General features: G+C 41.9%; 1 protein-coding gene and 1 non-coding gene across 3 annotated transcripts in view; one reads left to right on the top strand and one right to left on the bottom strand.

Moving 5' to 3' along the window:
• LOC126141629 (cytochrome P450 6a2-like) overlaps positions 1 to 17,703 on the top strand; it is a 263,266-nt gene extending 245,563 nt beyond the window's left edge. For both annotated transcript variants that reach the window (XM_049915265.1, XM_049915266.1), the window contains one exon: positions 17,397 to 17,703. In XM_049915265.1, the coding sequence (XP_049771222.1) occupies positions 17,397 to 17,578 (182 nt within the window). In that variant the 3' untranslated portion in view covers positions 17,579 to 17,703. The remainder of the gene's footprint in view (positions 1 to 17,396) is intronic.
• Positions 6,622 to 6,705, bottom strand: Trnas-gga (transfer RNA serine (anticodon GGA)). Its single transcript is given in 2 exon segments — positions 6,622 to 6,656; positions 6,666 to 6,705. It is a non-coding gene; the product is annotated as a tRNA-Ser (tRNA).
• Positions 17,704 to 25,488: the final 7,785 nt, after the last annotated feature.

The following is a 25,488-nucleotide window of genomic DNA, read 5'->3' as shown; positions in this document are numbered from 1 at the left end:
TAATGATGTGAGGTAATGGCTGAAATTAGATACTCTCGGCACACTCTGAACACTGTGGACTTCGGAATATTGAATTCCCTAACGATTTCCGTAATGGAATGAACCATGCGTCTAGCTCCAGCTACCATTCCGCGTTCAAAGTCTGTTAATTCCCCTCCTGTGACCATAATCACGTCGAAAACCTTTTCCCAGGTGTCACCTGAATACAAATGACGGCTCCGCCAATGGACTGGCCTTTTACCCATATCTCGTGTACGCAGTGCTACAGCCATCTCTATATGTGTACATCGCTAATCCATGAGTTTTGCCACCTCAGTGTGCGTCCCAGCAGAGATGTTTTACTTACGCTTATAATTTTTGTTGTCACCATATTCGTTTTTTATTGTGCAAGATTATTTACCACATATTACTACACTCCATGCAAACCACATGAAAAGTCTGTCTCTATAGCTAATTGGTATAGTTTTCGACGTCAACAAATCTATCAGCTGTTACAAGCCATTTTACCTATATATTCTGTTTCAGATTTCGTCCACAAAGATTACACTATATTTTAACCACCAAGCTTCCAAAGTTTCTTATAGATTTTCTTTTTTCAAGAGATTTTCCTATTATCATATTCTGATGGCACCTTAATGTTTTTGGAATCTCGTTACTTTGGCTTTTCGTGAATTTAGCTAGACTAGATACTCTTTAGCGACATCCACCACAAATTCTGGTTCCTCTTATTGGTCAGCAAACAATAATTCATAATCTGTACGATTAATTGTCTTTATCCATTCATCTCCTACCGTTAACACCTCTTATTTTCGACATGTTCATTTATCCGTATAACGCTTGCAAAATATGTCGTACCTGCTCCTAATCTTGACTACTCATATACTGACAATATTGCTGTACATAACATTCGCTTATGTATTTCGTGTGCATATAACTTCTGGACATTTAGGGAAATGTTGACATGTTATTTTCCTGACGAATACCGAAAACATTACCTATATTACAATTCTTAAATTGGAGAATATTTATCACACTTGGTAGTGCAGCTTTATCCGCTTTTTTAAAAATGTTTTTCAACGACGTTGCTTATTTCTTACAACAAATCTATGAAACGCAAAGTAGACCAAAATGTTTTCAAGTATAAAGTCGTTACTAATTATTGTGCCTAATAGTTAAGTTAGCTCTACTGGCTGTTCAGGTTAATTTAGTTTCACGTGTGACAAGAAATAAACGGTTTCTAGATTTTTGTCTGTCTTTCTCAGGGTCCCGTACTTCAACTGGTAACAACAAAATTCTTAAACGATCCCTTTGTTGTCCATCTATCTGTCTGTCCGACTGTAAACAACCGTTTTTCATAGAAAGGAATAAACGTATCAATTGGAAATTTTTGTCACACACTATAGTCTACCATCTCTTTGGGATGCAAAAAATTTAAGCTTCTAGGTCAACGCAATTAAAAGATTACGAGTTTATGTCACATGTTTTGATAAACTCACGTATCAAAACCCACAGGGCCCTTTCCAGTTGACCCAGAATAATAAAATTTGGCAACAAGCTGGGTTTCGTTGCACAGGTAAAGAAAAAATTACGAAATTTGTTTATTTGTCATTATATCACAGGAAACAAATTGTCATTTTTATCCATCTGCCTGTCCATGTGTTAAATACCGCTTTCTCTCATGAATGTGTAGGCTATCAATTTGACATCATTGTCACATACTAATGTCTGTGGTGATTTGACGTTGTAAAACATTTAAGCTTCTAAGTCAATGTAGTTAGAAGATACTTCCATTTAAGTCACATATTTTGATACTGGTGGACCCACACATGAAAAGCTTTAGTGAACATCCAGCTGACCTACAACCATGAAATGTGGCAGGAAGTAAAGTAGAAAGCTAGAATATTGTTTATTTTTAATTATATCACATGAAAAAGTATTATCTTGTATTTTTATCTGTTTGTGTGTCTGTACGTCTGTCAAATCCCTATTCAATCAGGAACGGACAGGCGTATAAAGTTCAAATTTATGCCATATACTAAGGTCCATGGTCCCTTGGCTGTGTAAAAAGTGTAAGCTTGTGAGTCAATGCAGCTAAAAATACTTCAATTCACATATTTTGATACTGACAAACTCATTCATCCCATCATATAGGGTACACCCCCATCACCTGGTTGTTCCAAACCTTTCTTAGAGCATTGTCATTCAGTGCAATCAAACACTAGCTAGTATCCCCGCCTTGTCCCCCACGCCGCACCCTTTCGTCAGTTGACCCCCTCCCCTTATCATCACCAACTTCAGCACCCAATTAAACTGTAGAAAGAAAGGCTTTCTTTGGAACACCTCTTTTCTTTTAAATGATAAAAGATGAATGATGTTTAGTTTGTGTTTGTGTGTTGCGTGTGTGTGTATGAGAAAGGGGTGGCTATTAGATAGAATGACGAAGTGATTCGTGGTGCATCAAAAGTGCTACCCGAAACTCCTTCTCAGATAAGAGAAATAGCGATCCACAGTGAAGCAGACATTTGTTTCTCCTCCACAACGCGGTACTTCCTTTACCTGCACACTTCAATCCCACTTACAGTCAAACAAGGTCAGATGTGTGTTTTATACTTACAGATTGAAAATTACGGCACTCCTTGCTTCTGAATTGGCAGAAATTGGAAGAATTCAGGCTGTTAGTGCTTTGTGTCTAACCACTCTAATAATAAAAATAGTAGTAATAATAATAACACAGTGTACAGCACTATAGTAATCCTTACGTAGTTACTGCTGTGTCGTGCTGTCAATTGGTTCGTTTATCTGTTTATAAGTGAGTAATGGAGCAATTCATGGACTACTGCAGGTACTATTTACAACATGTGGAAGACATTTTCTTGAGATATTTAGCATTTGTTATGTATACGTCTCACTTTGATCATCACCAAAGTACGAGAAAAAGCACAAAATATGTGTGTAGAGGGTGAAATATGTGAAGAACCTTTCATTTCCATTGCATTAATGGTACTAATTGAGAAAAAGTAATTATTGGTAACTTACATAGTCAGTATTAGAGTCTTACAAAATTTTGATAGCAATAATGATCTTTTGAAAATAATTTAGTTTCATGACTGAAACAGAATCGAATCGTTAGGTCTTAGGATAGGGTACGCCCCAATCACCTAGTTGGCCTAGTTGTTACAAACCTTCCTTAGAGCATTGCCCTTCAGTACAATCAGACAATAGTTAATACCCCCGTGTTCCCCCCCCCCCCCCCCTCCCATGAAGTATGCCAATAACCAAGGTTTGACAGTACAAATAAGGGAAAATATCCGAAAGTTGTGAAAGTGGAATTTTATTACATTTGAGCTTACAAGGCATTTATATCCCGTCAAGAGCGTAATGAAAATACGAGGGCAGTTCAATAAGTAATGCAACACTTTTTTTTCTGAAACAGGGGTTGTTTTATTCAGCATTGAAATACACCCGGTTATTCCCCAATCTTTTAGCTACACAACACTATTTTTCAACGTAATCTCCATTCAATGCTAAGGGCCTTACGCCACCTTGAAATGAGGGCCTGTATGCCTGCACGGTACCATTCCACTGGTCGATAACGTCGTACTGCATGGGGACCATGTGGAAGGACATCGAACAGAATAACCCCTTCAGCGTCCCAGAAGACCGTAACCATGACTTTACCGGCTGAGGGTATGGCTTTAAACTTTTTCTTGGTAGGGAAGTGGGTGTGGCGCCACTCCATTGACTGCCGTTTTGTTTCAGGTTCGAAGTGATGAACCCATGTTTCATCGCCTGTAACAATCTTTGACAAGAAATTGTCACCCTCAGCCACATGACGAGCAAGCAATTCCGCACAGATGGTTCTCCTTTGCTCTTTATGGTGTTCGGTTAGACAACGAGGGACCCAGCGGGAACAAACCTTTGAATATCTCAACTGGTGAACAATTATGACAGCACTACCGACAGAGATGTCAAGTTGAGCACTGAGTTGGTTGATGGTGATCCGTCGATCATCTCGAACGAGTGTGTTCGCATGCTCCGCCATTGCAGGAGTCACTGATGTGCACGGCCGGCCCGCACGCGGGAGATCAGACAGTCTTGCTTGACCTTGCGGCGATGATGACACACGCTTTGCCCAACGACTCACCGTGCTTTTGTCCACTGCCAGATCACCGTAGACATTCTGCAAGCGCCTATGAATATCTGAGATGTCCTGGTTTTCCGCCAAAAGAAACTCGATCACTGCCCGTTGTTTGCAACGCACATACGTTACAGACGCCATTTTAACAGCTCCGTACAGCGCTGCCACCTGTCGGAAGTCAATGAAACTATACGAGACGAAGCGGGAATGTTTGAAAATATTCCACAAGAAAATTCCGGTTTTTTCAACCAAAATTGGCCGAGAAAAAAAATGTGTTGCATTACTTATTGAACTGCCCTCGTATATTACTGCATGAAAACCTAAAATGAAAGTGGCGGTCGTGTTCTAGTACATAAATAATAAGTTTTTATTACATTTTGTCTCTCTACAGATGTAAACTGAGGTCCCTCGTTCATTTCTTTTTGTGTGTCTGAGTTACTCTCACGAACTTCTGTAGAGATTTTGGTAAGGTCTTGAATTCCCGTAACCGTCATCTTGCCAGTATCGAAATCGATAACAGGCAATAATCGTCGATCCTCGGTTTCCGGACTGGATGAAGTATCTGCATAGAATAGTTTGTACGGAACCATCGGTGCGTGAATCCTGACCAACTATTTTAATAAAGATGTGCCGCATGCCGAAAATGTCATTTCACGGAATTTAATGCTCCTGTTGACCAGGCATAAAAAGAGACAGTTCATTCGTTACTTTTTGAATAACGTAGTTATCCCAATGCCAAAGAAGACACTTGTTGACCGATATGATTGTTACCCAGCTTCAACTTCATACGTCATGCTTGGAAAAATTATCTACAGATGGATAGAATAAGTGACAGAAGCTACCTTGGAGGAAGACCAATTGGAATTCCAGAAGAATGCGGGAATATGTGAGGAAATGCTGATTCAGCAATTGATTTTGAAGATAGGGGCAAGAAAAATAATTCAACATGTATAGGATTTCTAGATTTAGAAAACATATTTGACGATGTAGACTGATATGAATTCTTCGAAACTCTGAAGTGTTGGAAGGAGTTTTCTGAAAGAATATTACATAGAAGCGAAACGAGAGCAATAAATATTACTGATAAGCTGAGAGCAAAATCTTTGGAAATGTGATACTGCGGAAGAGTGCTGAAGGTTTCATTGGGAGATCAAACTATTCTTTTAGAGTTCTGAAGTGTTAGACTGTCTTCGTCTAGAGTGAAATGAGCGTGGTAAGTGGCAAAGATAAGACGACACGTTTTGGAAATATGATGACGGGGAAGAATGGTGAAAATATTATGAATGGACGGGCGGAATAACTCGTAAAGAGGTGCAGAACAGAACTGGAGAGAAATATAAAACTCAATAGGACTAAAATAAGGGATCGATAATCCTGAGTCATGAAGACGTAATTAACCCGTTAGTAGAGGAAACTATGTGGAGTGAACACTGGAGAGGTAGAATAGTGCTTGACTAATGTAAACAGATTCGAGAGGATACAGGCTGTGGAAGCTATGCGCAAAGAACATTCTCAGTATAACATGGAGGACTGCATTAAAGCGTTATTCACACGAAAGACCGCAATGATAGAAAAAAATTTATTCTCTTATTCCCATCCCCCCCTAAGATAAGTCCTGTCATAGATAAGTAAACGGTGCAACATAGTTTTTCAATAACTTTTGTTAATTCCAGTATCGAAGCCCATTGTTCTCTAAAATCACGAGTTCGTAACACAATTAGAATAACTCGAAATGACTGAAGCACGGCGCATTCATACCCTGGTAATATTCTCTGTTGGTTTAAAGTGTATTTCTTGCTGAAATTAATCGTGCGAGCGTTAAATAGACAGTTTCAAGTGTGTGTGCCGTATTTCATACACAGCTAAGCATAATAACGTTCTTGAACGTCTCTTTAAAACATACTACATTTGTTGAGGTATCGTCTTAGACCATGGCCCTCACCCGAGAATGCACTGCTGTGCAAAACTTGAGGCCCAAAGTAATGATGTGATGTGTTAGCACCAAGTAACATGCAGCTCGATAAAATCTGGACCCTACATAAGAAGAAATTCTTTGGCGTGATAGAGAAAGTGACTGAAAGTTGGAAGAAATGAGATGAACACAAATGCTTTTATTCAAAGTCAAGAATTACAGTTAAGTCACCGCGACTTACCATGATCCCCTGGACATTACAAAAGCGGGACACGATTCTTAATAGGTTGTGCAAACACCACAGACAGCAATACTTACTCTGCAACGTACTCCGGGAGAAGGGGCAAAGCCAGACCATTGGCGAAAGACCTCTCAGTTCAGAAGTTCCTCCAGCGGACGTTATCGATGCGGCTCAAGTTTGTCATCAATGAAAACGAAGTTAGTACCGAACCAAAAACGAAAAACACAAAAATTGCTTTGAGCACTATGAGACATAACTTCTGAGGTCATCAGTCCCCTAGAACTTAGAACTACTTAAACCTAACTAACCTATGGACATCACACACATCCATGCCCGAGGCAGGATTCGAACCTGCGACCGCAGCGGTCGCGCGGTTCCAAACTGTAGCGCCTAGAACCGCTCGGCCACCCAGGCCGGCCTAGTACCGAATCTACCCCTGAGAAGACACACATGGGGAAGGAATAGAATGACACGATAACTTTGGCAGACGAATATACCACCTGAGATACTAGGATGTCAGTACGACTACGTAACATTATACATCTCCACACCACAACACATGGCCACAAAAGGGACCATGTCCGACGACATTCCCATGTGCATTAGATGTACCCATCACTTGCCACATGGCGGTACGTCCAGAAGCACTCCTCAGACTAAATCTCCGTTCATCTGGCAAGAGAACGCAACTACACTCATTGTTAGTCCAATACCTATGTTCTTGGCACTGTCGCAAACGTTGACTCCGATGCGTGAGTGTCAACGAAACACAGGGCACTGGTCACTGGGCAAAGAGACCACCTTCATGAAGTCTCGGTGACACAGTGGGACGTGAAATCTCGTGGTCTGCAGCCCCGTTAAATATGGTTGCAATTGCACCCGCTGTTCGGTGCAGGTCCCTTTTTGCGTGCTGCTGAAAGTCACAATCGTCTGCTGTTTTAGCTGACTGTGGTGTATCCTGCCCTCTGCTACAGGCTGCAGTGCCTGTGGTTCGAAACGGTCGCCATGCACGCGAAACAGTGCTGTGAGGAATACCAAACTCCTAGGCTGCACTCGTCAAACTTCTCGTTTCTTCCAGTTTGCCAATGATTCTTCCCCGTGCGTGGCAAATGTCCGCAGCCCATGCTGCAATGACGAACACACCACAGCGCACAGTGACTCTTCCCTACTGTCTTTCCCTATTCCTTCAGCTGCCTTGTGTTGTGGGTCCAGTCTCTTGGTCTCCCTCTACGATTTTTACCCTCCACGCTGCCCTCCAATGCTAAAATTGGCGATCCATTGATGCCACAGAACGTGTCCTACCAACCGGCCCCTTCTTCTAGTCACGTTGTGCCACAAACTCCCCTTCTCCCCAATTCTGTTCAATACCTCCTCATTAGTTACGTGATCTACCCATCTACAGCATTCTTCTGTAGCATCACGTCTCGAAAGCTTCTATTCTCTTCTTGTCCAAACTATTTAGTGTCCATATTTCACTTCCACACATGGCTACACTCCATACAAATACTTTCACAAACGACTTCCTGACACTATCTATACTCGATGTTAACAAATTTCTCTTCTTCAGAAACGCTTTCCTTGCCATTGCCAGTCTATATTTTATATCTTCTCTACTTCGACCATCATCAGTTATTTTGCTCCCCAAATAGCAAAACTCCTTTACTACCTTAAGTGTCTCATTTCCTAATGTAATTCCCTCGGCATCACCTGACTTAATTCGACTACATTCCATAATCCACGTTTTACTTTTGATGACGTTAATCTTATATCCTCCTTTCAAGATACTGTCCATTCCGTTCAACTGCTCTTCCAAGTCCTTTTCTGTCTCTGACAGAATTACAATGTCATCGGCGAACCTCAAAGTTTTTATTTCTTCTCCGTGGATTTTAATACCTACTCCGAATTTTTCTTTTGTTTCCTTTACTGCTTGCTCAATATATAGATTGGATAACATCGGGGAGAGGCTACAGCCCTGTGTCACTCCCTTCCCTACCACTGTCTCCCATTCATGCCCCTCGACTCTTGTAACTGCCATCTGGTATCTGTACAAATTGTAAATAGCCTTTCGCTCCCTGTATTTTACCCCTGCCACCTTTAGAATTTGAAAGAGAGTATTCCAGTCAACATTGTCAAACGTTTTCTCTAAGTCTACAAATAATAGAAACGTAGGTTTGCATTTCCTTAATCTTTCTGCTAAGACAAGTCGTAAGGTCAGTATTGCCTCACGTCTTCCGATATTTCTACGGAATCCAAACTGATCTTCCCCGAGGTCGGCTTCTACCAGTTTTTACATTCGTCTGTAAAGAATTAGTGTTAGTACCAAGTAGTTAAGAAGATATATTACTTTACCTAGCTCTACTTCAAATTCCTCAGAGCAGCGTATATGGTAAATGACTAGTTTCTTACATCTAGAAGTGAAATTACACGCGTCCTATCTGTACACCAGAGATTAGAGAGTGAAACGGTATAGAAACAGCTATAAAGTGGTCCAATTCATTCACTGTCAGGCACTTAAATGTGAAGTGCAGAGTAATCATGTAGATGATGATATAGATATAGATACACTTTATCTACCTTTCTGGCCCATCTATATCTGAATGTCATAATCTTTTTGGCATTTTTTAAAAGGTTTTGTCCCAATGCCCAGCTGCAGTAAGATTTATTAAATACAGAGTACTTACAAATGAACAAAATCAGGAGCTTAAGTAGCTGACACACTCTGCCATAAATGTTAGTGGATCCACCAAGAGCAGGAGAAGCAAAGACTTTGAGGAAACTGACGTCAGAGTTAACTGATGATCATCTACATCTACATCTACATCTACATTTATACTCCGCAAGCCACCCAACGGTGTGTGGCGGAGGGCACTTTACGTGCCACTGTCATTATCTCCCTTTCCTGTTCCAGTCGCGTATGGTTCGCGGGAAGAACGACTGTCTGAAAGCCTCTGTTCGCGCTCTAATCTCTCTAATTTTACATTCGTGATCTCCTCGGGAGGTATAAGTAGGGGGAAGCAATATATTCGATACCTCATCCACAAACGCACCCTCTCGAAACCTGGCGAGCAAGCTACACCGCGATGCAGAGCACCTCTCTTGCAGAGTGTGCCACTTGAGTTTGTTAAACATCTCCGTAACGCTATCACGGTTACCAAATAACCCTGTGACGAAACGCGCCGCTCTCCTTTGGATCTTCTCTATCTCCTCCGTCAACCCGATCTGGTACGGATCCCACACTGATGAGCAATACTCAAGTATAGGTCGAACGAGTGTTTTGTAAGCCACCTCCTTTGTTGATGGACTACATTTTCTAAGGACTCTCCCAATGAATCTCAACCTGGTACCCGCCTTACCAACAATTAATTTTATATGATCATTCCACTTCAAATCGTTCCGTACGCATACTCCCAGATATTTTACAGAAGTAACTGCTACCAGTGTTTGTTCCGCTATCATATAATCATACAATAAAGCATCCTTCTTTCTATGTATTCGCAATACATTACATTTGTCTATGTTAAGGGTCAGTTGCCACTCCCTGCACCAAGTGCCTATCCGCTGCAGATCTTCCTGCATTTCGCTACAATATTCTAATGCTGCAACTTCTCTGTATACTACAGCATCATCCGCGAAAAGCCGCATGGAACTTCCGACACTATCTACTAGGTCATTTATATATATTGTGAAAAGCAATGGTCCCATAACACTCCCCTGTGGCACGCCAGAGGTTACTTTAATGTCTGTAGACGTCTCTCCGTTGATAACAACATGCTGTGTTCTCTTTGCTAAAAACTCTTCAATCCAGCCACACAACTGGTCTGATATTCCGTAGGCTCTTACTTTGTTTGTCAGGCGACAGTGCGGAACTGTATCGAACGCCTTGCGGAAGTCAAGAAAAATAGCATCTCCCTGGGAGCCTGTATCTAATATTTTCTGGGTCTCATGAACAAATAAAGCGAGTTGGGTGTCACACGATCGCTGTTTCCGGAATCCATGTTGATTCCTACATAGCAGATTCTGAGTTTCCAAAAACGACATGATACTCGAGCAAAACACATGTTCTAAAATTCTACAACAGATCGACGTCAGAGATATAGGTCTATAGTTTTGCGCATCTGCTCGACGACCCTTCTTGAAGACTGGGACTACCTGTGCTCTTTTCCAATCATTTGGAACCTTCCGTTCCTCTAGAGACTTGCGGTACACGGCTGTTAGAAGGGGGGCAAGTTCTTTCGCGTACTCTGTGTAGAATCGAATTGGTATCCCGTCCGGTCCAGTGGACTTTCCTCTGTTGAGTGATTCCAGTTGCTTTTCTATTCCTTGGACACTTATTTCGATGTCAGCCATTTTTTCGTTGGTGCGAGGATTTAGAGAAGGAACTGCAGTGCGGTCTTCCTCTGTGAAACAGCTTTGGAAAAAGGTGTTTAGTATTTCAGCTTTACGCTTGTCATCCTCTGTTTCAATGCCATCATCATCCCGGAGTGTCTGGACATGATGTTTCGAGCCACTTACTGATTTAACGTAAGACCAGAACTTCCTAGGATTTTCTGTCAAGTCGGTACCTAGTATTTTACTTTCGAATTCACTGAACGCTTCACGCATAGCCCTCCTTACGCTAACTTTGACATCGTTTAGCTTCTGTTTGTCTGAGAGGTTTTGGCTGCGTTTAAACTTTGAGTGAAGCTCTCTTTGCTTTCGCAGTAATTTCCTAACTTTGTTGTTGTACCACGGTGGGTTTTTCCCGTCCCTCACAGTTTTACTCGGCACGTACCTGTCTAAAACGCATTTTACGATTGCCTTGAACTTTTTACATAAACACTCAACATTGTCAGTGTCGGAAGAGAAATTTTCGTTTTGATCTGTTAGGTAGTCTGAAATCTGCCTTCTATTACTCTTGCTAAACAGATAAACCCTCCTCCCTTTTTTTATATTCCTATTAACTTCCATATTCAGGGATGCTGCAACGGCCTTATGATCACTGATTCCCTGTTATGCACTTACAGAGTCGAAAAGTTCGGGTCTGTTTGTTATCAGTAGGTCCAAGATGTTATCTCCACGAGTCGGTTCTCTGTTTAACTGCTCGAGGTAATTTTCGGATAGTGCACTCAGTATAATGTCACTCGATGCTCTGTCCCTACCACACGTCCTAAACATCTGAGTGTCCCACTCTACATCTGGTAAATACGTACGTAGCATACCTGAGTGAGCTGAGACCATTTTAAAATTACACAAGTTTGAGTTACGACTTAAGCACCGCTACACTTCCTGTGTCAGGCAGCTTTTTTCAGTTACATATCGATGGCGTCAACTGCAAAATGAATCGAATTTCTCATGTCAGTACAGCAAAAATCCGATTACAGTTTCAATTAAATTCCGTTACACCTAGATGACGACAGTCCAGATTGGTAGTTCGTAATTCGTGACAATGTCCCGCGTACAAAATTTCGCACGGACTGTGTAGCAATAATTAGAATGGAACTGTAGTGGAAAAATTATGAATCAGATTTTAACTAGTGGTATTTCAGTGTGTGTGTGTAAGTGTGTATATGTGTGTGTGTGTGTGTGTGTGTGTGTGTGTGTGTGTGTGCGCAGACAGACACACACACACGCATACACACACACACACACACACACAAACACACACACATATACACACTTACACACACACACACACATACACACACACACAGAGAAAGAGAGAGAGAGAGAGAGAGAGAGAGAGCGGGAGGGAGATAGTTTGTTAGAGAGAGAGAGAGAGAGAGAGAAATACGAAATGCGGTCTCGGCATTTGTAAATGTGCCCTGCGAATCACAGGGCTGTTCGGCGAGGATTGGCGCGGTACCAATCTCATTCGGTCGTTGTCGTTTCTGAGGATTCTTTGATGATTTTGAGTTTAAAATACTGGTCTTTGAACTGGTCTTTGAACCTTTTTGAACAGTCTTTCGTAGGATAATCGAGGTCTATCTTCATGGATCCGGGACGTATTTTATTTGGGTCTCTCCGTGAGCATTTCAGTGGATAACACAACTTTGTGAAAAACATGCCTACTTATGACACTACCTTCGAATCTCATCAGTATCTGACTAAATATTTACGCACGTATTTTCAGATAGTACTTCATTCCAGTTATGTCTATGTACAGTTAAATCTATCAATTAATATTTTCTCCCACAACACTGATGCACAAGAACAGCAAGGGCATCAACACGCTTCCTTGAATCGTGTAACTTACGGAGCAAGGTGACCATCCTTTAGAACGTATGCGAGTCAGTAACGTTACACAGACCGGTAGGCTCCCCAGGTTAGCAGGAAATTCGTGAAGTTCACAAGTGGAAATAATCACTACGTATCTTTACAAGGACTGAAAACTAATGAACTGAACTCTACGTATCTTTACCGGGACTGAAAACTAATGAACTGAACACTGGCTGAGCACTCTATGAAGACTACGTACTGTTCAGAACTTATACAGGTTTATACATTTCAATTAACGGGCGCTGACTGAATGGCACTCAGTAACTATGCACTTCAAATGTTTATTCACAATTGCCTGAGCTTTGCGCGTAACACAGCCTTTAGAAAGCGGTGAAATATATGTCCATTTTAAGACACAGTCAAGTAAAAACGACACTGATGGGAAAAAAACTTGGCGAAATTTTAATTAAGTGCCGTAACTGTTAATACTTTTATCCCACTGTGAGGCAAGATGGTCAATGCCTTCGTGAATAAATGTTTGCGGTTGCCTACGGAACAAGATTCTAACCAAGCGTGCACCTCTTCACCCAAAGCCAATCGACGGCCACTAATGTCTTACTTCAGGTCTCCGAAAATTAGGAAAACCAGCATGTGGAGATATCTGAGACTTTATAGATGACATGTGCGGCTTCCCAGCGAAACTTCTGCAGCGAAGTCAAAGCGATCTCCAGACCTTCCCCACCTCTCTACATGCGATTTCCACAACTATGGATCCCTGAAGAAAGGCACTGATGCGCGTCGATTTGCGTCGAACGAATAGGAACAGGCCTGTGTACAACCATGGTCCCATAGGCTACTGCCTACATTTTTTCATGAAGGCATTGACCACCCTTGATTCATTCTTGAACAACAGTTATGGCGATTACTTTTGAAATAATAAACAGTTTACATTCTTGCTTCTGTTCCAGTGCCCCTTAACATAACATAAAAGATAGTGAAAATTTACGATACAAGGATACAATAGACAGTGAAGTAAATTTGTTCAGATATAAGCTGAGTAATTATAAAATGTCAATGTAGTCTCTTGCAGGAGAATACTTTTAATATTCATGGGCATTCCCAAGGCTCGCGAGGAAATTTCTAGAAAATATGTCATTCTAATTGTAATAACTGATAAATGAACGGTTTATTCAAATAACAATATAATTTATCGCAAACGGAAGGTTCGGGGCCCCGTAACTATAGCACTGACTTTTAGTAAGACTTACATTTTAAGGAGGAATACTCTGAACACGGAAAATTTTTGTTTGATACCTTTAAGAACACTATGTATCCAGAAGAAGTAAAACAGTTGCTTGAAAGAGAAAGAGGAAACGTGAGCATCCAAGTAAGTTACGTCGATCCACAAACAAACAATTTTTAGGCGGGTGAAACTTTTGACATGCACTTGGTTCACAGATATAGTACATTAAGAATATTTCTTTATATGAAATCTTTCAAAATGAAGAGAGTATTGCCAGTACCAGTCGGAACACTATACTGTGGATCATGAAATATAGTCACAGAGTACTTTCATATGAAATTAATCGTTAATGATTTTTCTTTTCAGTCATCAGTCTTTTCAGAGTAGCAGCTACCCCCTACATCCTCAATTATTTGTTGGATGTATTCCAATCGCCGTCTTCCTCTGTAGTTCTTATCCTCAACAGCCACCTCCAGCACCATGTACGTTATCTCCGGATCCCTAAACGGATGTCCTAACATTCAGCCACTTCTTTCTGTCAGTGTTTCGCACATGATCCTGAGGAAAACATCCTCGTTCCTTACTTAATTTCCAACCTTTTTCTGTAGCACCACATCTCTACGACCGTGATACTCTTCTCGTTTTCCCACATTCCACGTCTCACCGTCATACAATGTTGAGCTCCAAACGTACATTCTCAGAAATTTCTTTCTCGAGTTAAGAGTTATATCAGATACTTCCAGACATCTCTTACGCAAGCATGCCTTTTTCGCCAGTGTTAGTCTGCTTTTTATGTCCTCCTTTCTCCGTTCGTCATGGGTTATTTTGCTGCATCGGTGGCAGAATTTCTTAACCTCGTCTGCTTCGTGATCACCAATTGTAAAGTTAAGATCCTAGCTGTTCTCATTTCTGCTACTTCTCATTACTTTGTTCATTCTTCGATTTAGTATCAGTCAATATTCTGCACTCATTAGGCTCTTCGTTCTATTGAACACATCCTGCAGTTCTTCACTTTCACTTTGGATAGTGATGTCATTTGCGAACCTCATCATTGATCTCCTTCCGCCCTGAATTTCAATCCAACTCTTGAAACATTTTATTATTTGCGTCATTGCTTCTTCGATGTATAGACTGAAGAGAAGGGTCGAGGGACTACATCCCTTTCCTACATCTTTTTTAATCCGAACATTTCGTTCTTAGTCTTCTAGTCTTATTGCTCCCTCTTGGTTATTGTACATACTGTATGTTACTCGCCTTTCCCTATAGCTTATCCCGATTTTTCTCAGAATTTCAAACATCTTGCACAATTTTACATGGTCGTTCGCTTTCCCCAGACCGACAATTCATATGAACGTGCCTAGACTTTTCTTCAGTTTGGCACCCATTATCAAACGCTATGTCAGAACTGCCTATGGTCCCTTCACCTTTCCTAAAGCCAATCTGATTGTCATCTAATGGATCCTCAATTTTATTTTCCATTCTTGTGTATGTTATTCTTGCCAGCATCTTAGATGCGTGAGCTTTTAACCTGATTGTGCGATAATTCTCGCTCTTCTCGGCTCTTGTTATCTTCTGAATAGAGTGGTTGATGTTTTCCAAAAACTCTGATGGTAGAGTATATCGCCAGTCGCATACATTCCACACACCAACGCGAACAGTCGTTTTGTTACCACTGCCCCCTATGATTATACAAATTCCGATGGAGCGATATCCATCCCTTCTGCCTTATTTGACCTTAATTCTTCCAAAGCTCAGTTAAATTCTGATCCTAACACTGGATCCCCTATCTCATCCCTGTCGTCTCCTGTTTCTTCTTCTAGCACGTCATCAGACCAGTCTTCCCCTCATAGAGGCCTTCAGTTCACTCTTTCCACGTACCCGCTATCTCTTCTGCATTTAACAGTGTAATTCCCATTGCACTCTTAATGTTACTGCCCTAACTTTTAATTTCACCGAAGGTTGTTTTGACTTTAGTGTATGCTGAATCCGTCCTTCCGACAATCATTTCTTTTTCGATTTCTTCACATTTTTGAAGCAGGCATTTCGTTTTAGCTTTCCTGCACTTCCTGTTTATGTCGTTCCTAATTGACTTGTATCTCTGTATTCCTTAATTTCTCTGAACGTATTAGTACTTCCTTCTTTCGTCTATCAGCTGCAATATTTTATCTGTTATCCATGGTTTCTTCGCAGTGGCCTTCCTTGTACCTATGGTTTCCTTTCCAATTTCTGCAACTGCCCTCCTTAGAGATGTCCATTCTCAGTCGTATTTGTTCATTCTCTTAGTACTTCCAATTATTTGCGCACTGATTCTTCCTGACTAGTCTATTAAACTTCAATCTACTCTTCATCATTACTACATTGTGATCTGGGTCTATACGTGCTCTTGGGTATGCCTTCCAATCCAATATATGATTCCGGATTCTCTCACTGACCATGACGTAATCTAACTGAAATCTTCCCATGTCTCCCCGCCATTTGCTGTCGAACCTGATGAGGACGACCCTATCACTGAACAGTTCACAGAAAATCAGTCTGTCCTCTACCTTCCTGTTCATAACAAATCCTACTCTCGTTATACCATTTTCTATTACTGTTGATATTACACTACACTCGTTTGACCAGAAATCCTTGCCTTTCTTCCATTTCACTTCACTGACTCGCATTACATCTAGACTGAGCCTTTGCATTTCCCTTTTCAGATTTTCAAGCTTCCCTACCACGCTGAAACTAAATTACACGCCTCGACTAGTAGAGAGTTATTCTTTCGTTGGTTATTCAGTCCCTTTCGCATGGTCTTCCCCCCCATTGGCAGTGCTCTCCTGGGTATCCGAATGCGTGACTACTCGGGAATCATTTGTCAATGGAGAGTCCGTCATGACACCTTTTCAATTATAGGCATCGTGTCCTGTGGATACGGATTATGTTTCTTTAATTCAGTGGTTTCTATTGCCTTCAGCTTCTTCATGCTGTTGGTCATTGTTGATTCTTCCCCCTTTAGGGCCAGTTTTACACCCCAAGGGCCAGAGAGTGGCCTGAACGTCTACCCGCCCCTCCGGCCACTTTGACAATGCCGTAGCCTGAATGAGGACGATTTCTTGTACCGCAAGTCTTCGTCCGCTGTTGCTGACCATTTTTATTCAAAATTTAAGCGGTGATGGGGCTACAACCCAGCACCGAGACCGTTTTGATTACTGATCAGATACGCTACTCAATGACCACGAGGCTCGCTGCTAACGTGTTTTCAGTACTAACATAAAATAAAATAAGAAAAAGTACATCGTAAAAGAAAAGAGGGATATTGGTATCAGGAATGTATAAGAATAAGTAGGGTGCTAATTATGTTGGAAACAGGCCTGAAGTTACTTCTGCATCTTCCAGTGACTCTCCATATAATATAACATGATACATACTGAAAAATCAAGAAATCCTAATTCCAGTCACAAATTTCATTTGATGAGTCATATAATCGAAATGTCACCGTTTGTTGTGGCACTCCGCCAGGACCTGGGTCCTTACGTCGATGTACAGATTTAAGTCTACTTACTGGCATTATTAGCTAACTCAGCACCGGTACGACTGTTGAGTAATGGTTGCAGACTTTGATATTTCCGTTCTATAGGGACATTTTAAGGCATTATTCAACATTTCGGATTTTGTTCTGCGGCAGGTATGCGATTCGGGCAACTGCAGACCAAAGTGGGGCTGGCATCGATGCTGCAGAAGTTCCGCTTCGAGACGTGCGCCGAGACGGCTGTGCCGCTAAAGTTGGCACCCCTGTCATTCGTCATGGCGCCCGTGGGCGGCATCTACCTCAGGGTGACGCGACGCAACGAGGCAGCCCCAGCATAGGCTGACTGATAACCCGTCACGGCTCCAAGCCATATCGGGCATACACTGCACCCTACATATGGCTGATCTGGACAGCTGTCGGCGTTTGATGTGCTGGCTCCCACTACAAAAGCACAAGACACCGTGTCTGCCCCAAGCAGTGTATCACTAATATTTCTGTATTCCACTTTCACTGCAAAAATACACTCTTATAATATTTTGAAATAAATAAACTGTGTACTGCTTGCTGTCTAATTTTGTGGCGTATTTTAATCAAATGGTTTAAACGGCTCTAAGCACTACGGGACTTAACATCTGAGGCCATCAGTCCCCTAGACTTAGAACTACTTAAACCTAACCAACCTAAGGACATCACATACATCCATGCCCGAGGCAGGATTCGAACCTGCGACCGCAGCAGCAGCGCGGTTCCGGACTGAAGGGCCTAGAACCGTTCGATCACAGAGGCAGGCCATATTTTAATCAAATCTCCCATTTTTAATTGTTTTTATAGGATATGTAGGATACCTGCAGAATGGGCAAATTCATGTTGATAAACCTGTCGGAAAAAGTTTCATGCTGAACCTGAATGCGGTTATAGAATAATTAGCTAAATGTGTCATTCTCTGGTGCGTGCCTGAAAATGATACACAGACAGGTATGCGAGATACGCAGCATTAACGAAACATACACGATCCAGCGAGATTAACGTGTTCACCGCCTATTTTAGACGTCAACGTGCAATAACCACTCACAGAGTGGAGGATGGCAGCACTATCACCTGTTGTTGTGGTCTTCAGTCCTGAGACTGGTTTGATGCAGCTCTCCATGCTACCCTATCCTGTGCAAGCTTTTTCATATCACAGTACTTACTGCAACCTACATCCTTCTCAATATGCTTAGTGTATTCATCTCTTGGTCTCCCTCTACGATTTTTACCCTCCACGCTGCCCTCCAGTGCTAAATTTGTGATCCCTTGATGCCTCAGAACAAGTCCTACCAATAGATCCCTTCTTCTAGTCAAGTTGTGCCACAAACTTCTCCCCAATCCTATTCAATACCTCCTCATTAGTTATGTGATCTACCTATCTAATCTTCTGCATTCTTCTGTAGCACCATATTTCCAAAGCTTCTATTCTCTTCTTTTCCAAACTATTTATCGTCCACGTTGTGTAACGTGCGCATAAGGCACACGATACTCATTAAAGCCTGTACTATAATAAGTTAACGGGCTTCACTTTATGAGAAAGGATTTTAGTATAGATATTGACCGCGTGTACCTAAATGGTGGCAAATCAGACTTACACCCACTCTACAATAACAATGATACGTCAAATAAGTCCGAAATGCCACTACACGTCAGGACGGACAAAAAAACAACACAGAAGATGCTACCAATTTGTTAATAATACGGTCGCCAGCCTAATTACGCATTAACTGAGTTTCCTCCCTGTACAAGTTGGCAGATATTCGTGCAACGCAACAAGTAGTAATACTGCATAATATAGTAGAATTTTAGAATAATTTCACTTTCTGTACTGATATGGATAAACAATAAATACATAACACTACACTATAATGTTTACTACAAAACTTCGTACTGTCTATTGATCTGATTAAAATCGGGCATAGGTTACCCTAGAAATAGCACTTTCGAGTCACACATACAATGTCAATTTTGATAAAGATAAAACACTGATAAATTTTGGCTTTTATATTGACTTTAACTTTTGCTGGTCAAATCAATTTAGAGCACTTCAGAATTGAAATGAATAAAAAAGGGGGGGGGGGGGACCCTGAAACTGTTATGATCACTGTATAAAAAATTTGATCACTGAAATCATGCTCTCAAGATTTCCAATATATGAGTTACTACTCTTTTTGTCTAATTTGCTGCTCATTTAAATACCATTATATCTGTCTCGAAATAATTAAACTTCATTACTAAATCAATATCAAAGTTATCTTCCAACTTTGTCAGACCTTCGTTATTCATTTACTGGTTCATTAGCAAAACAGTTCTTTAAACACCATTCTTACATAGTTAGGTCTGCAAGTAATTATTATTAACACAAAATTTAATTTTTCATTTCGGGACACTCGGATTGCACAACATTTGGAAAGGATCCTATCTAGGTTAATTGAGAGGATAATTAAATTATAGGACAGTTCTGGTAAAATTTAAGTTGTTATTGAACAGTATGGAACAAAAGTAACACTGGTCCATACGAATACAGTACTAAAAGTTTCAACCTGTTCGTATCGATGCGGCGGTTGGCAGGCGGCGAGATGGCGAGGCACAGAGCACACATACAACCACAGCTATGGCTCTTGACGTACCGGCACTTTATTTCTTCATAACGTCGCAATACTTTTCCGGTTAGTGCCTATGGAATTTTGCCATGCTGTATGGGCGTTGGAACGGCATACCCGAGGCTCAATGAAACTACGTCTTCCAGGAGAGCCTCCTCGATCCAGAACGTGTGGCTCAGACCAATGCCAAACTCCAACTACTACTGCTGAGCCCGTTGCGCCGTGCAGCGCCCGTGCGCATTTTCCCGCGCTCGCCTGCCATCCACCTTTTACCGCTCCCTAACAAGCCGAGGTTTTGCATTCTACATATCCTAACACATTGCCTACGTAGGGACCAGACGCACAGTTACAATTTTAAACATCTAACAATAGTTTCAACATTTGTTACATTTCAATTATATTACAATATTGCTTGACATTTGACGTAAAGATTAATATTCACACTGAAACCTGTTTACAGTTTTCTTAACACAATGACATGAAACAAAAAAATGAAATCAGAACATCGATTACACTAATTTATCGAAAAATCAGATGGAAAAAAATATTATTTATATGTACAATAGTACAGCGATGTTGTTGTTACAGTTGCACTTCCATACATGGCTACACCCCATACAAAGACTTTCAGAAACGGCTTCCTGACACTTAAATCTATACTCGATGTTAACAAATTACTCTTCTTCAGACAGTAGCACTTGAGGGTATGAAAATACTCTTTACTAGCACTTGAGGGTATGTAAATACTCTTTACTAGCACTTGAGGTTATGTAAAGAGTATTCGGTTGGCGGGCAGAGGGGCTGGCGGAGGGGGCTACGGACGCGGAAAATTGTGTAGCCGTTGTCGTAATGCGGAAAGGGAGCGATTTGTCTCACGTCGAAGTGGCACAATAATTGACTTTCTGGGTAAATGAGGAAGTATTTGTGAAACCGTTAAGTCTGTAAACTGTTCACGTGCTGTCGTGGTCGCAGTATACCGTGCCATAGATCCGTAGGCCATGGACGATAGGGGTTAAAGACAGCTGCTGAGTGGTGTATGGGCGCATAGACGTGCAGCAGTTTAGCGACTGACCGCCCAGACGCACCGAAGAGCGTTCAGCGAACATAGCTGCGCGTGGGCCTCCACAGCAGGCGCCTGGTTCGTCACACATGCTGCCCGCGGATCATCGGCGGCGAAGGCTCAGGTTTGCGCGCCAATACTGCATCCGAACGTCCACTGAGTGGCGTCAGGTGGCTTTTCAGATGAACTACATTTTGTACTCCAACGAACAGGTGACGTGATACGTTTGGAAACAAACATCTTGCAAGAATCGTCGTAAGCGTCCTAGTCGCAGGAGGGAGCCGTATGGTCTGGGAAATGTTTCAGTGGCACACCCCCGGGTGACCCTCTCATTCTGGGCGGCACAGTGAGCCAACACAAGTATGCGTCTATCGTTGAGGGTCATGCCCACCCCTGCAGCCAGTTTGTACCTTTCCGGCACGATGGCATCTACCAGGAGGATAATGTAACGTCTCACACAGCTCGCGGGTTACGTGAGTGGTTCGTGGGGAACGATTTGAAGTGGAATGATCATATAAAATTGTTGATAAGGCGGGTACCAGGTTGAGATTCATTGGGAGAGTCCTTAGAAAATGTAGTCCATCAACAAAGGAGGTGGCTTACAAAACACTCGCTCGACCTATACTTGAGTATTGCTCATCAGTGTGGGATCCGTACCAGATCGGGTTGACGGAGGAGATGGAGAAGATCCAAAGAAGAGCGGCGCGTTTCATCACAGGGTTATTAGGTAACCGTGATAGCGTTACGGAGATGTTTAGCAAACTCAAGTGGCAGACTCTGCAAGAGAGGCGCCCTGCATCGTGGTTTCGAGAGGGTGAGTTTCTGGATGAGGTATCGAATATATTGCTTCCCCCTACTTACACCTCCCGAGGAGATCACTAATGTAAAATTAGAGAAATTCGAGCGCGCACGGAGGCTTTCAGACAGTCGTTCTTCCAGCGAACCATACGCGACTGGAACAGAAAAGGGAGGTAATGACAGTGGCATGTCAAGTGCCCTCCGCCACACACCGTTTGGTGGCTTGCGGAGTATAAATGTAGATGTAGATGTAGAAGAGCAACAGAATGAGTTCACCGTACTCCCCCATCCACTAAATTACCCGAATATAAACCTAGTCGAGAATCTGTGCGACGATCATGATCGGTCTGCCCGGGTCATGGATCCTTAGCCGAGAAACCTGGCGCAGTTGTCCACGGCATTGGAGTCGACATAGCTCCAGATCCCTGTGGGTACCTTCCAAAACGTCACCGACTCCCTTCCTCCACGTCACCACTTTCCACAGTGGTCCGCACTGCAAAAGTTGGTTAATCAGACTTTGGATAGGTGGTCACAGTAATGGGACAGCAAACTGTAGTTTAGCTTTAGAAATGAAGTCGGATTGAGCGAAGACTTGTTTGCAATACATGCCTCAAAATAAGAGTACGTTGACCACTTCTACACACGAGACTGTACAAGCGAAACTTCAATATATGGGAACACCTATAGTGAAATCAATTTGACCGCTTGAATGTTGGATATTAAAGACGGATATTATCTTGTCACTTGGTTCTCTAAAGCTATTTTCGAAGAGCGCATCATGATGTGGACAAACGAAACCAGGACCTGGGAAGCGATGGAGGGGAGGGGGTTGTATTTCTGTGTAAGTGTGAGGAGTCTTCTGACAACTGGAAGCTGTTACTTCAGATACGATTTCAGCAAGGGCTATGCCGCAGTGGATACGCCTGTTCCCGTGGGATCACCGAAGTTAAGCACTGTCGGGCGTTGCCGGCACTTGGATAGGTGACCATCCAGGCCGCCATGCGCTGTTGCCATTTCTCGGGGTGCACTCAACCTCGTGATGCTAATTGAGGAGCTACTCGACCGAATAGTAGCGGCATCATAACGACCGGGAGGGCGGTGTGCTGACCCCACGCCCCTCCTATCCGTATCATCACCTGAGGATGACACGGCGGTCGGATGGTCCCGGTGGGCTACTCGTGGCCTGAAGGCGGAGTGCTCAGATACAATCTACCACCCGTTTACTAAAATGTCCACAGCAAAGCTGCCCCACGGTAAAGGGTCTTACAAATGTAACTACGCATTTTTTTTTCTCTCTTGCACTTTATTTATAACTGATGCAAACACAGCTGGCGTAAATTTTTTTGTGTGTGTCATAAAATAATTTAAGGCAGAAACAATAGTATATTGGCTTTTGAAGCTAACAAAAATTTAAATTTATGTCATAAAATAATTTAAGGCAGAAACAATAGTATGTCATAAAATAATTTAAGGCAGAAACAATAGTATATTGGCTTTTGAAGCTAACAAAAATTTAAATTTATTTACTTCTTACATTAAATTTGCATATGATTGTTGTCCTGGGATATTTCAATCTGCTATGGACCTTACATTGCTTTTAACGTGTTTCACGTTTCAGTGGTGTGTCTGACAACCTCTACTTTTTCTGTTGAGTGTGGGGAGCAGTTACGGTGGCGCTAGTTTCTCAACCATTACGTTTCATTTAAAAACAACGATTCAGTGTCCTCTGGTATTGTTGCATAACAGAATATTTTACAATTCTTGTTTTTTTCTTTTTTTTTTAATGTGGTACTGTTCATCTAAGTCACTGTCAGTCAATAGTCAAGTTCCAGCACATGACACCGTGTCTATTTCAGTCACTATGTAAACTCTTTTATGCGATGCTGCCTCCAGTAATATATTAATTTCAAAACGGTTCGCTCAGTTTGGCTGATGACGTATGTGATCCAGAACAAAATCATTAACGGCACAAATTCATTAACGGCAGTATCAATAGTGGTGTGTCAGCCTAACGCCTCTGGCATGTGCTTTCGACAACTACTCTCCAATGGCTGCTTTCCTCTCGTGACTTGATGTCTCGGTTTTCTGTAGGGAAAGAGAGTGTTCCCATTCCGAAACTTGTTAGACTCTAGGACGCGGTGCAGGTGGAAGTGTGTTTTCAAATGAGCCGCACTCAGATACGTTAGCCCGCAGTCTGTTTATATCCACGTTGTATTTGTGGCTTCTCGTTATGTTGTTAGTCAATATCAAGAGCATAACCATTTTTAATTTTATCTTCAGAATGTTTTTCTTGATTACATTGGCTTTGCTGACGAAAATTATACATCCTCGCATCCTGTACGTATTCAAATCAATACGTAACAACGTAGGATATGGTTCTGTGTTAGTATTTCCATTCTTTTTAAATAATTTCTCGTGTAAACTTCTGTCGGATTTCTTACATTCAATGAATGGGAATCACGACGTGCCTATTGGAGATACATAGTGCACTAAAGTTACGGACGAAAGTAACTTCCGCTTGATGTGACAAAGCTCGATAAAAACTGGACCATGCATAGGAAGAACAGCTGTAGTATAGGACGGAAGGTTACTGTATGAAATATGCAATGAGACGAAAAGAATGGCAGTTTTATTGGAAGACAATAGCTACTCTGAATTCACCAGGACTTATGGTCGTTCACTGAGCAATAGAAAAAGCGGAACGTTGTTCTCAATCGTGTGTGTGATGACCATTGAGAGAATTACGTATTCTGGCCACAAGTTGGTAAGGAGTTCTTGTGACAGGGCGTTCCATTCGTTCGCATGCGAGGTTTACACCTACTGGTCGGTCGTTGGTGCATGCGGACTGGCTGCAATACGTCTGCCCAACACATCTGACAAGTGGTCGATGGGGTTTAAGCCTAGGGAGTGGGTAGGCCAGTCCATACCCTAAACATCCCCTCGTTCCAAGAGTTCGTCCGTCAGCACTGTCCGATGCGGTCGAACATTTTCATTCATAAAAGTGAAGTCAGTGCCGAATGCACCCTTGGAAAGGGGGGGCAGTAGAGCGTCATTTACTGTATAGCGTTCAAACAACCTTCTCTTATTTTGGCAGCACTACTTCATCCACATGAACAGGTCTGTGAGCAGTACCAAACTCTTGGGCTACACTGTTCACAGTATTCTCATAAATAAACTGATATTTGATCGATGGTGTAGCCAACCAATGGATAATGTAATATCTAACAAAAATAAGGCAGAAATCTGGACTTATTAATTCAACTAATGCAGTCCTGGGACACAATTCCGACTGGCGGGAAAAATTCACATATGGAGTTCCCCAAGGGTCAGTTTTAGGTCTACTATTGCTTCTCACATGTGTAAACGAACTTCTGTGTAAATAATGAGCAGAATTAGTCCTTTTGTAATCAATCCAGAAACAGAATAAATGGTAACAATGCTCTTAAAAGTATCACTGACTGGTATTCTGCAAATATTCTCACCCTCAATTCTCAATTTAAAAAAAAAAAAAAAACATCGTATTCAGTTCTGCTCATCTTAGGCTACAACACCAAGGATAAGTGTCATACGTCGTAAAAAATAGTAAATAGATCGGAAACTTCAAAATTCTTAGATGTTCATATTAAACTGGAAAAAGAACACTTTGGGCCTCCGAAAAGTGCTTAACGCAGCAGTATTTGCCCTTAAAGTCAATGCAAAACTTGACGAGGGGCAAATTAGTAAGCTGACATACGCCAACCAGCCGGAACCTGATGCTCAC

This window comes from Schistocerca cancellata, unplaced genomic scaffold (assembly GCF_023864275.1).
Source record: "Schistocerca cancellata isolate TAMUIC-IGC-003103 unplaced genomic scaffold, iqSchCanc2.1 HiC_scaffold_732, whole genome shotgun sequence".
Classification (NCBI taxonomy): domain Eukaryota; kingdom Metazoa; phylum Arthropoda; class Insecta; order Orthoptera; family Acrididae; genus Schistocerca; species Schistocerca cancellata.
This window is presented reverse-complemented; position numbering and strand designations above follow the sequence as displayed.